The sequence below is a fragment of the Sinohyriopsis cumingii genome, chromosome 10 (genome assembly GCF_028554795.1).
Source record: "Sinohyriopsis cumingii isolate HCF-2022 chromosome 10, ASM2855479v2, whole genome shotgun sequence".
NCBI lineage: Eukaryota > Metazoa > Mollusca > Bivalvia > Unionida > Unionidae > Sinohyriopsis > Sinohyriopsis cumingii.
Window position 1 is genome coordinate 110,753,730 of NC_142970.1, and position 12,219 is coordinate 110,765,948.

Consider the following 12,219-nt stretch of genomic DNA (forward strand, 5'->3'; position numbering starts at 1 on the left):
CCAACTGGCCTCTCCTCGCATCAGTGACTGATATGCCATTGTTTACCATCAGTCTCCAGGTGCCTCGGTCTTCGGCCAGCTCTTCCCAGCTATCGGGTGAAATGTTGCATGCCTTCATGTCCCTCTTGCACACATCTTTGAAAAGGAGTGAGGGGCGTCCGACTCTTCTCATGCCAGTGGCCAGCTGTCCATATAAGATGTCCTTTGGCAGCCTTCCATCCTCCATGCGTCGGACGTGACCCAGCCATCGAAGGCGGCGTTTAATTAGCAGGTAGTACATGCTGGGGGTACTTGCACGCTGCAGGATCTCGCTGTGTGGAACACGGTCTTGCCAGCTGATTTTCAGGATGCGTTTTAGGCACCGTATATGGAAGGCGTTGAGCCAGCGTTCTTGCCTCATGTAGGTACTCCAGGTCTCACTTCCATAAAGAAGGGTGCTGAGAACGCAGGCCTGGTAGACTCTGACCTTGGTGTGCTCTGTCAGCGCGTTGTTTTCCCACACCCTCTTCGTTAATCGAGCCATGATGGTATTTGCCTTTCCAAGCCTTCTGTCCAGCTCCATATCAATCGAGAGAGTGTTGCTGATGGTTGACCCTAGGTAGGTAAAGTTGTTGACTGCTTCCAGGGTGACACCGTTGATTTTGATTGAAGGGGCAATGGTGGTATCTTGCACGCTGACATTTGTTTTTTCCAAGCTGATGGTGAGACCAAACTGCGTGCAGGCAACAGCAAAACGGTCTCTCAGTCTCTGGAGGGCTTCCTCGGTGTGGGCCACAAGAGCTGCGTCATCTGCAAAAAGCATCTTCCTGATGAGCACAGCTCTCACTTTGGTCTTTGAGCGCAGTCGTGCCAGGTTGAACAGCCTCCCGTCGGACCTGGTGTGTAGATATATGCCATCCGTGGACGTGTCGAAGGCGTAGGACAGGAGCAGGGAGAAGAAGATCCCAAAAAGTGTTGGTGCCAGCACGCAGCCCTGCTTCACACCACTGTTAATTGGGAAGGAGGTTGAGGAGGATCCATCATACAGGACTGTTCCCTTCATATCTACATGGAAAGAGATTATCATGCTGAGGAGTTTTGGAGGGCAACCGATCTTACTCAGAAGTTCAAAAAGGCCCATCCTGCTGACCAAGTCAAAGGCCTTGGTGAGGTCGATGAACATCATGTAGAGTGGTTGACCTTGCTCTCTGCTCTTCTCTTGGAGTTGTCGTAGGGAGAAGATCATGTCTGTCGTCGACCTGCCTGCTCTGAAGCCGCACTGTGATTCCGGGTACACACGGTCTGCCAGCAACTTCAGCCTGTTGAGTATGATGCGGGCGTACACTTTACCAACAATACTCAAGAGCGAGATCCCTCTGTAATTATTACAGTCACTGCGGTCGCCCTTGTTTTTGTAAAGGGTCACAATTGTGGCATCACGCATGTCTTGGGGGATTACTCCTTCCTCCCAGCGGCGGCAAAGTAGCTCGTGCAGTGGTTTAATCAATGCTGGTTTTCCACATTTGATAGCTTTGGGCGGGATGCTGTCACTACCTGGTGCTTTGTCGTTTGGAAGGCAGTCGATTGCTTTGCTGAGCTCCTGTAAGGTTGGCACTTTGTCGAGCTCTTCCATGGTGGGCAGATTCTTTATGCTGCTGAGGGCTGCATCAGTGACTGACGTTTCTCGGGAGTATAGTTCTGAGTAGTGCTTCACCCATCTGGCCATCTGTTGCCCACGGTCTGTGATCTTCTCTCCCGTCAGGGATTTCACTGGAGCGACCCCTTTCACTGTAGGGCCTAGAGCCTTCTTGATGCCACTGTACATACCTTGGATGTGTCCGGACTCGGCACTGCGCTGGATCCCTTCACACAGTTGTTGCCAGTACTCGTTCGCACACTGTCTAGCAATGCGTTGGGTGTTACTTCGGGCACTTCTGAGAGCAGCAAGCGTCCGTTCATTAGGGCATTTTTTGTAAGCTATGAAGGCTTTTCGTTTCTCCTCGATTTGTGGTTCCATCCTTGATAGGTGTGCATTGAACCAGTCCTGGCTGGGTCGTTCCTTCTTGCCAAACGTTGACATAGCTGTACTGTAGATGGCACCCTTCATGGCGTTCCACTTGGCTGTAGCGTCGTACTTAGGCAGGTCCTGGAGAGCCTTGTTCAGGGCAGACACATACTCCTCCACCTTGGCAGGGACTGACATCTGCGCAGTGTTTATGCGAGAACGTCCTTTTGGTTTTGAGCGGTGTAGCGTGTGTGGCTGTAGTCGCACTCTGCTGCTCACAAGGGCATGGTCGGAGTCACAGTCTGCACTGTGGTAGGTTCTGGTGGAGAGGACGCTGTTAAGGGCAGAGCGCCTGGTGATGACTAAGTCGAGTTGGTGCCAGTGATGAGATCTGGGGTGTTTCCATGACACTTTGTGTTGTGGCTTACACTTGAAGAAGGTGTTTGTGATGTACAGGCCATGGTAGGTACATAGCTCCACCAGTCTCTGGCCGTTTTCGTTGGTCTTTCCAGTGCCATGATATCCGAAGCAGGTAGGCCATGACTCGTGGTCCGCACCTACTCTGGCATTAAAGTCGCCGAGGAGGAATAGTGGTTTAGTTTTGGGGCATCCTTTGATCTGTTCGTCCAGCTGCCCATAGAACTGATCCTTCATGTCTTCTGATGACGTGAGGGTTGGGGCGTAGACACTGATGATGTTGACAGGACCTGAAGCAGTGGTGAGGCGGATGGACAAGAGACGCTCAGTGCCCCCTGTGGGAGGTTCAACTGAGGCCAGGAGATTGTTTTTGATGGCAAAGCCTACTCCGTGCTGACGGGGCTCCTCAGGTTCTCGACCCTTGCAGAAGGAGGTGTAGTTTTCCTCTCTGAGGGAGCCACTAGAGGCGAGTCTGGTTTCCTGGAGGGCAGCTATGCTGATATTTAGTCTGGTGAGTTATCTATCGATGATGGCCGTCTTTCTGGTGTCGTCCACTTCTCTGAGGTCATCGGAGAAGCCTGTACACATGGTGTGCACATTCTAGCTTGCAAATAGAAGAGCTGGAGTCTTCTTTATTGGTTTCTTGTTTCTTTTGTCTGGTGTGGAATTACCGTCTGCTTGTCATGCTGAACAACACACTGAGCTCCAGACACCCACTGGAGCAGGCAGACGATGGCGGGTCAACAACTTATTGACCGGGGGCTGCCCGGCTTGAGGCGGGAGATAGTTGGCCAGTGGGACACGATGATCCCTCCCACCGTCAAAGCTGACCCGTGGCGCCCCTTCCCTACGCCAATCGGGTGGGACTTATAACCCGTAAACTGTCAGCTTCAGTGTTGTTTCCTCACTCAGTAGTGAGACTGGAGTGTCCTCTCCAGGGCGCAAGCCTGGGCGTGGAGTATGGAGATCCTGGGCTGCCCAGACGTCAGGATCCCCCTCTCGTCCTTGCTGGTGGGGTCCAAAGGAATGCTGAGCATGACATTTGGCACCAGTTTGGATGCAGGAGCTGCCGGAAGGAGGCCGTAGTCGACCCAAAGCCGCCTTAAGGGCTCCACTCCTGATTTTCTGTTTGGGTTTACTCCCGTAGCCTTTCCTTCTCCCGAAGATATCCACAAGGCAGTGGAGCCATAATCCAGTGGATGGGACTTAGTTGGTTTTGAATCAGAGTTTCCTTCTCCTAGATGAACTGCCTGACAAGGCTAACGAGCTTCATCTGCCCAGGTTTGGGGTCAGAGTTTCCCTTCTCTTAGACTGGTTGCCTGCCAAGGCTAATGAGCCCAGTCTGCTCACCCAGTTATACCGCCGGGTACTCGGTCGCGCCACACAGCAGGCTCTGTTAAAACAGGGGGCACCGCGTGAAGGTGCTGCTGTGGACACAATAGTGTAGGAGAGGCCATATGCAAGTAACCTCCTGCCCCGCAGAGCGAGGCAGTGGTCCTGCGGCGATCACTACACCTGGGAAGGAGAGGCTATGAGAGACGCTTCACTTTCCTTTGGCAAGCGGGACGTCAGGCCCAGGCCACGCACCCCCATAATTCTTAATATTAATAAAATAATAACGAAACTCAATGAAAAAATAATAGAGTAGAGTTTAGCCTTAGTTTACAAAAATTGTAGAAGAATACTACAATGGCTCCTGAATATAAAGTCAATCTATCAGCAGGGGTATGTATAAAAGCATCTTTGCATATTTCCACTTATACAGAATTTTGGATATCTTGAAACTAATAGTCTAAAGAGTTTTAGCGCAAGTTTAGCTGTACATGGTTGGATATTTAGTAACTGACCTTTGAATGAATGTACTTCTTTGTAGCTATTCGATTAAATATAGAAGCGCGGAAGAAATTTGGTGAAAGAAATTTCCTTCTGGCTTTAAGAAATTATGACTTATAGAACTATGAATCATCTAACGCGATTATCTAAATCCAAATTATTTTTACAAGTGCTTGGTATACATGTGTTATTATATAATTTTATTTATGTTCATGTGTATTTCACACTTACTGAATACGCATTTTGTAGTTCTGTATGCAAAATTGCTTTTCTTAGCCTGGGCACCAGATGGAATAAAAGTGACTCAATAGCTCATGTTGGCTTGTGCCAATACCGCCAAAAGCTGATGCTTTCTGTTGTCTTTCAGAAAGGGGTACTTTAGGTTTTACCTGTCCAAGGATATAACACGTCTGATCCGATGGCTGGGCTGGAACCTGCACCCTTTCTGTCCCTAAATCAACAACGCACCTATGTATGGCTTAGAAGCAGAATCTAGGCTATATACATAATAATAAAATGTTACACATATCTTTAGGTAGATGCTTCATACTGTTATAAGGCAGTGGTCTTTACTTTACTGAGCGGTGTCAAACCCGTGCGCGATTCCCGCTAGAAGTTATAAGTTTACCTCAAATTTCCAAAGACTTCCATACAACTTCAGTTGCAAATTAGAAAGCCCGACGTGTCCGTTCTATACATCAGTTTTACTCTAATCAATGCTAGACCACAGATAAAACAACGTACCAAATATATATCAAACGCACATCTGCATGGTTTCTCTTCATCATGTTTCCGTATTGGCAGCAGTTCACGCTGTAGAAACGATACAACTGTTTCCATCAAAATGTCGCCATTATAGCTGCATCACATTTGCCACCATGGCGACATAAACGGTATCAGTCGAGTCCCATGTTATTGATTCCATTGTGTAATTTACCGATTTCCTACCGTAAATACTGCCACTGAAGTCACACGACCAATGTACACCACTAGGTTTTAGTAGAGACTTTGTTATTCCAGGGACACTCATTCGGCTTTGACCTGAATTCACTACTAGTGAATCATGGAATTCTGGCCACTCACTAACACTTTCCTCCGTGACATTTGCTCCTTGTAATTGGCATATTATTTCGGGCAAAGAAATGTTTCTATTGCACCGAATTCCAATAATCAGACAAGTAATCACAAAAATCTATGAATTCCTTAAAACGGGCGCTATAACCAAATGCGCATACTCCAAATTTATTACATTACCACCGCCTTTAAAAAGATCACAGACCTCGAGTGACACAAACGTCTAACTTCCCAAGTCTAATAAAATTTGATGACTTTACCCAAAATCAGCCACCAACCAAATGAATGAATCCCGAACATAATTAAGACAAAACTCTGAATCGATGGACTTGTTCCTATTAGTCCGTCACTCAACATTCGCAGCTAAACGTTATTTTTAATCACTAATTGGATATAAGTAAACTAAACGTCAATGATAAACACAAATTAACCAAGCTGAATCCAACATGAAAATGATCCAACCAGTTATTTGGGTCCAAACTCTCTCATAACAATCATCGGAATTCGCTGCAATAAAGACGTCTCTACACATAGGTCCCTAGCAACAAGAAAACAAAAACAACACATAGCACTATTCATTTTTACCTGCAAAACTCTGGTCTGGCTTTCGCGTTTCCACCAGGATACACGTCACCCAATAGACCTTAGCGCACCTAAGCACAATATATTGTTCGACTTAGTTTCGGTCAGCCGATCCTATCTTCTTACAACTAACTCAATACTAACAGACTAATGCTACCGCGACCGAACATAGCCATAAGATAACCTACTCCCAAAAGCAAACGTTTGGAACACCATCACTTAATCGATTCGACTATACTGTGGTGTGCAATACCAGTACTTCATGCTGATAATTAATTGACATGTGCTACGCATTGTCCTTCAAACCTTCCCGAATTAACACTATTTCATCCAAGCAGACAATTCAAACTATTAATGATGGAAACCACACCCGACCATTACGATTGTTAAGATGGTAGCTAATAATTTTTTAAATACACCGTACGAAGCAATTTCCAACTGGCAAGTCGTCAGCAGGTCAATGACAATATAACACAGGAATATTCCTGTGTACAATGAGGTTAGAGATGAGTTCTTCAGAGAATAACACGTTTCTTACGAACCTCAAAAACAAGTCAACCATGGCTTCAACGCCCATACGGCGTGACAACATTGTCACCCACGGACCATCGCTAGACATGACGCTGCCTCAATTAACGGTTCAGCACAGGTACTAACTCTACACGGACAGAAATAATAAACCGTCCACTAATCTCAAAACAATCATACATACAACCACGACCTTTCCTTATCAATTTTAGCTTACCTGTTTCACTTACAGCACAAACCTAACAAATATATTTAATTTACCAAACTTTGGTTTCAAGCAGCAAACGATCTTCTGATCTAACACTGCACACGATTAATTCAAAACAGCTTATTCATAAGAACATGAAAATAATTAGACATCTCTCCTCACTTAATTACTTCACTAGAATCAAACTATTTACACAGTCGATGGGCGCAGATCAATTTGATTTTTAACTGCGCGGCTTTTGTGTCTCAACCTGTTTGAAATTTTTTGTTATACCCAGCCGATTTAATAATCACGGGGAAACGATTATTATCCACCCATGAAATTTTACTAATCCGTTTATGTCAGCAAATGTGCCTGATATAAAATGTTCATGTTTTCATACTGAACGCCGTTCTCTAAATTAAGTTTTTATTCAATTAAATATTTATTAAATTAAATTTTTATTAAATTAAAGTTTTATTAAATTAAATCAGCCTCAATATATGTCAGTGAAACAGAACTTTTGTATGTTTTTCGAACTGGATCAGTGTTTCGCTTCTTCATAATAGTCACGTACCTAAAAGATTTAGGCAATGCACCGAGAGCGCGTGCAATTTTGTTTTATATGGGCCCTGTCGCCCGGTACAATTTCAATTTCAATTTATTCTCATTGTCCATTTCGGAAAGTTTTTTTCACCAATGCTTCCAAGCTATACATTTTATGGCGACACGATTCGCCCTTTGCAAACAGTGGTACCGATGTAATATTATCGTGCACTATGCACCATTAAGATTCCAACCCCCAATAGTTATTTTAATGCCCAGGCGATCCATATAATAATCCCTGGTATATTCTTTATCAATCCCAACATCGAATAATGTTCCCAATCAGGACCAAATAATTACTGAGACCACTTTATTCTTATTGTTGTTATTATTATTGCCAAATCCGTTATAGGGTTCCAATACATTCAGTATAAAGCTTAAGAACTTTACACAATAGAGCCGGGGGTGGGGTGTTTTGTCAAGTATGCACTCTTTTTTAGCAGTTCTTTCAGTTAATTAAAAATTATACGGCCAAATTCATGAACCGGGTATGCACAGGATTTCACCGGTATGCACAATGAAATAAAATAAATGTTCTCAGATATGCACAGGATTTCACAGGTATGCTTAATAACAGAAATAAACGCTCTCAAATATGATGCAGCTTGCTAAAACAGTAAAATAAAAGAAAAGTTAAACCAGCTGTAACAACCCACACAAAGTTTATACCAATGTTATTAAATCATTGTCAACAAATACCCGATGTTTCTTGACTTTTATTATTATCATTATTATTATTATTATTATTAGTATTATTATTACAGGTACGATTTGGTGGCCAATGATGGAAATAGTACTATTGCTGGTACGTTCAATTTCTTTTTTCTTTTCTGTTTAAGAGACAGTTAGATTTTATGATGACTGGAAATGGACTGACGATGTAATAAACCAGAGCTCAGTTTTTAAAACACTTCAGTTCTTATACATAAAGAAACTTTGTGCTAACTAAAGTAAAGATACTAATTACTTACTTAGCTGACTTTTACTTATTGCCACTTTCAGGTTTGGTGTTTCTGAACTCAACATGTAAAGCAACTAGTCAGTCCGTTGTTGAGGATCACTTTGATGCCAAAATGATAACAGTAGCTGCACATGTATTGGGACATTGGTAAATATTCTCTTTGATGCCAAACTGATAACACTAGACGCTCATCTATTGGTACTTAGGTAAATATTCTCCTTGATGCCAAAATGATAACAGTAGACGCTCATGTATTGGTATTTAGGTAAATATTCTCGTTGATGCCAATGGTAATACTAGACGCTCATGTATTGGTACTTAGGTAAATATTCTCCTTGATGCCAAAATGATAACACTAGACGCTCATCTATTGGTACTTAGGTAAATATCCTCGTTGATGCCAAAATGATAACACTAGACGCTCATGTATTGGTACTTAGATAAATATTCTCCTTGATGCCAAAATGATAACACTAGACGCTCATCTATTGGTACTTAGGTAAATATTCTCGTTGATGCCAAAATGATAACACTAGACGCTCATCTATTGGTACATAGGTAAATATTCTCTTTGATGCCAAAATGATAGCACTAGACGCTCATGTATTGGTACTTAGTTAAATATTCTCGTTGATGCCAAAATGATAGCACTGGACGCTCATGTATTGGTACTTAGGTAAATATTCTCCTTGATGCCAAAATGATAACACTAGACGTTCATGCATTGGTACTCAGGTAAATATTCTCGTTGATGCCAAAATGATAGCACTAGACGCTCATGTATTGGTACTTCGGTAAATATTCTCGTTGATGCCAAAAATGATAACACTAGACGCTCATGTATTGGTACTTAGTGGTACTTAGGTAAATATTCTCTTTGATGCCAAAATCATAGCACTGGACGCTCATGTATTGGTACTTAGGTAAATATTCTCGTTGATGCCAAAATGATAACACTAGACGCTCATGTATTGGTACTTAGATAAATATTCTCCTTGATGCCAAAATGATAACACTAGACGCTCATGTATTGGTACTTAGGTAAATATTCTCGTTGATGCCAAAATGATAGCACTAGACGCTCATGTATTGGTACTTAGGTAAATATTCTCCTTGATGCCAAAATGATAACACTAGACGTTCATGTATTGGTACTTAGGTAAATATTCTCTTTGATGCCAAAATGATAGCACTAGACGCTCATGTATTGGTACTTAGGTAACTATTCTCCTTGATGCCAAAATGATAACACTAGACGCTCATTTATTGGTACTTAGGTAAATATTCTCGTTGATGCCAAAATGATAACACTAGACGCTCATGTATTGGTACTTAGGTAAATATTCTCGTTGATGCCAAAATGATAACACTAGACGCTCATGTATTGGTACTTAGGTAAATATTCTCTTTGATGTCAAAATCATAACACTAGACGCTCATGTATTGGTACTTGGGTAAATATTCTCGTTGATGCCAAAATGATAACACTAGACGCTCATGTATTGGTACTTAGGTAAATATTCTCGTTGATGCCAAAATGATAACAGTAGCTGCACATGGACATTCGTAAATACTCTGAAGATCTACAATCTTTAAAAGGAATCGCCTACTTAGAATAATTCGATTTAAATCCGCCAAAATTATATATGCCAAAAGGTGAAATATGAAATTTCGTTTTAAAAGGTTTCACCTAGTGTTGAAACTAAATGTATGTTTCTTTACAAGGATTTAAATGCTCATATGGCGTATAATTGATATATTTGATTATATATGCATATGTATATGTGTGTATGTGTGTGTGTGTGTGTGTGTGTGTGTGTGTGTGTGTCTATAATTAGTTTCTAATGTAGGTTGTAAGATTTAGATGATGCATGTTAAAGTACATTTCGGCTCGTATCTTCGTACCATTAATAATCTGATGTTTTTACTTCATAATATTATCTAATATCTTTATCCACCATTTACAACGTCTTTGATTCAAAACATTCCATTACAAATTGTATTCAGTCTCGGATCCAGCCACGACGGGACTCTGGACGGCATTGGAGATTCGTGTTCTCCCACCTTGTCGTACATAATGGCAGCCTCAGCAGCACTTTCTGATGCAGGACCTTCTGACCTCCATGCCAGGACCAACGTGTGGAAGTTTTCTTCCTGCACCACTTCCTACTTCCAGGCATACATCAATAGCCTCAACAGGTTCTCTCTCTCTCTCTCTTATATGAATACATTTAGCCTTTTCTAGAACTTTTCGTACCAACAGACCTTCGTTATATTTGTCCTTCAGATTGAACTAAAATCATCCATGTATGCCTCCAAATCTAGTATTGTTCATATCGGTGATGAATTGTACTTAAATTCACATTGTTAATTGATTATAACTGTAAAATTCGAGAATACCAATAAAACAAAAAATTTCATTATTGGTTACATCTGGGATAAAACATGTCTATCAAATGCATTTGATTATTATTATTATTATTATTATTATTATTATTATTATTATTATTATGCTGATGATGATGATGATGATGTCAAGTATCTCAGTGACATGGATTTGAGCAGTGAGAAGTTACATAACGTCTTGGAAACAAAACCCGTTAAACAAATGAGGTATTTGATAGGATTGGCAGAAACAATAATTGTTTAATCCTTTTGTTATTATTCCCACATGGAATATTATATCACATTCGAATCAGAAATGTGGCTTAATTATTGCTATCATATCGAAAATGATGACTACGAACCGATGGAAATACTTCAGCTGGTTTTAAAATCATTAGATAAAGAATTAAATGAAAATGTTTTCCATTTATATCTTTTTCAGCACCAATTGCCTGACGAACCTGAGTCTGCAATACAACCGTACCGCTCTTTCTCCCTATGACCAGCAAAACCCTGGTCAGGTTTACTCAGCGGACATCCAATGTCGGTACACACAGGGCAACGACTCCTATTTATGCAGAGTACGTAGCTGCAACACAATGTATCCTTATTGAAATATATTGATGATAAAACAGTCCATGACTGATGACAGTTAAAAGCCAGTCATTGAAACAAGTTCAGAATACTACGATCGTCATCATGCTTACAGTTTTTGCAATGGAGCAATCCTTATCACCATTATGATAAACATTATAAGATAGTTATAACCGCAATATGTTAAATCTAATGTATCAAATAATATTAGCATTTACATCAAAGGTGTCGTCTCTCTTGGCATATTTGTATCGTTCATGACATGCATATACACAAGTTAGACAGTTTACGAGGAACGCATCTGTAAAAAATAACATTCAACTGACATTAATATAACGTAATTATCCACCAAAAGTAATACCATCTCATATACATTAATTTTCCGCTCACTTATTACTTCCAAGAACCCGACGTCTACTATATTTAGGAAGCGAAAAGCAACAACTGGCTTTATATACGTCGTAGTATGTAAGCTCTTGATGCAGCCATATAGAACATATTCATTGAATGATTTGAACAACTTTAGACTTCAGATTATATATATATATATATATATATATATATATATATATATATATATATATATATATATATATATATATATATATATATATATATATATATATATATATATATATATATATATATAATTGTAGCAGTAGCAGTAGAATGTTAGTATTATTAGTACGAAAATATTATGTATTATAATTGCAGAATATTTATGATGGAAATTACACGAACATGTGTGCAGCATTTTACTGTAAGATTTCAGGAAGTACAGCTTGTGCCCTAAGCATTGCTGCAGAGAGGACCACTTGTGGGGATAGGAAGGTACGGTCTTCGTTTAAGTTCCTCGTTTCTATGGATAAGTCTATATTCATTAGTGGTGGCTAAATGTATGCATGTGTATTATCTAACATTACAATATAGGTTGTGATGGCTCTATACGCGTTTAACAAGTTTATATTTTGGGAAATATAGTTATATGGCAAATATTGTATAAATACAGATATACAGACAATATTGAAAGTCATATTTCTGTTTAAATATTAGTCAGTATTACATTTT

At 40.8% G+C, this 12,219-nt stretch overlaps 1 protein-coding gene across 3 annotated transcripts in view; it reads left to right on the forward strand.

Moving 5' to 3' along the window:
- LOC149791020 (uncharacterized) overlaps positions 1-12,219 on the forward strand; it is a 130,971-nt gene that overhangs the window by 63,818 nt on the left and 54,934 nt on the right. For all 3 annotated transcript variants that reach the window (XM_089972894.1, XM_089972893.1, XM_089972895.1), the window contains exons 9-13: positions 7,976-8,016; positions 8,214-8,319; positions 10,180-10,371; positions 11,000-11,138; positions 11,866-11,982. In XM_089972894.1, coding sequence (XP_089829020.1) covers positions 7,976-8,016; positions 8,214-8,319; positions 10,180-10,371; positions 11,000-11,138; positions 11,866-11,982 — 595 coding nt within the window. The remainder of the gene's footprint in view (positions 1-7,975; positions 8,017-8,213; positions 8,320-10,179; positions 10,372-10,999; positions 11,139-11,865; positions 11,983-12,219) is intronic.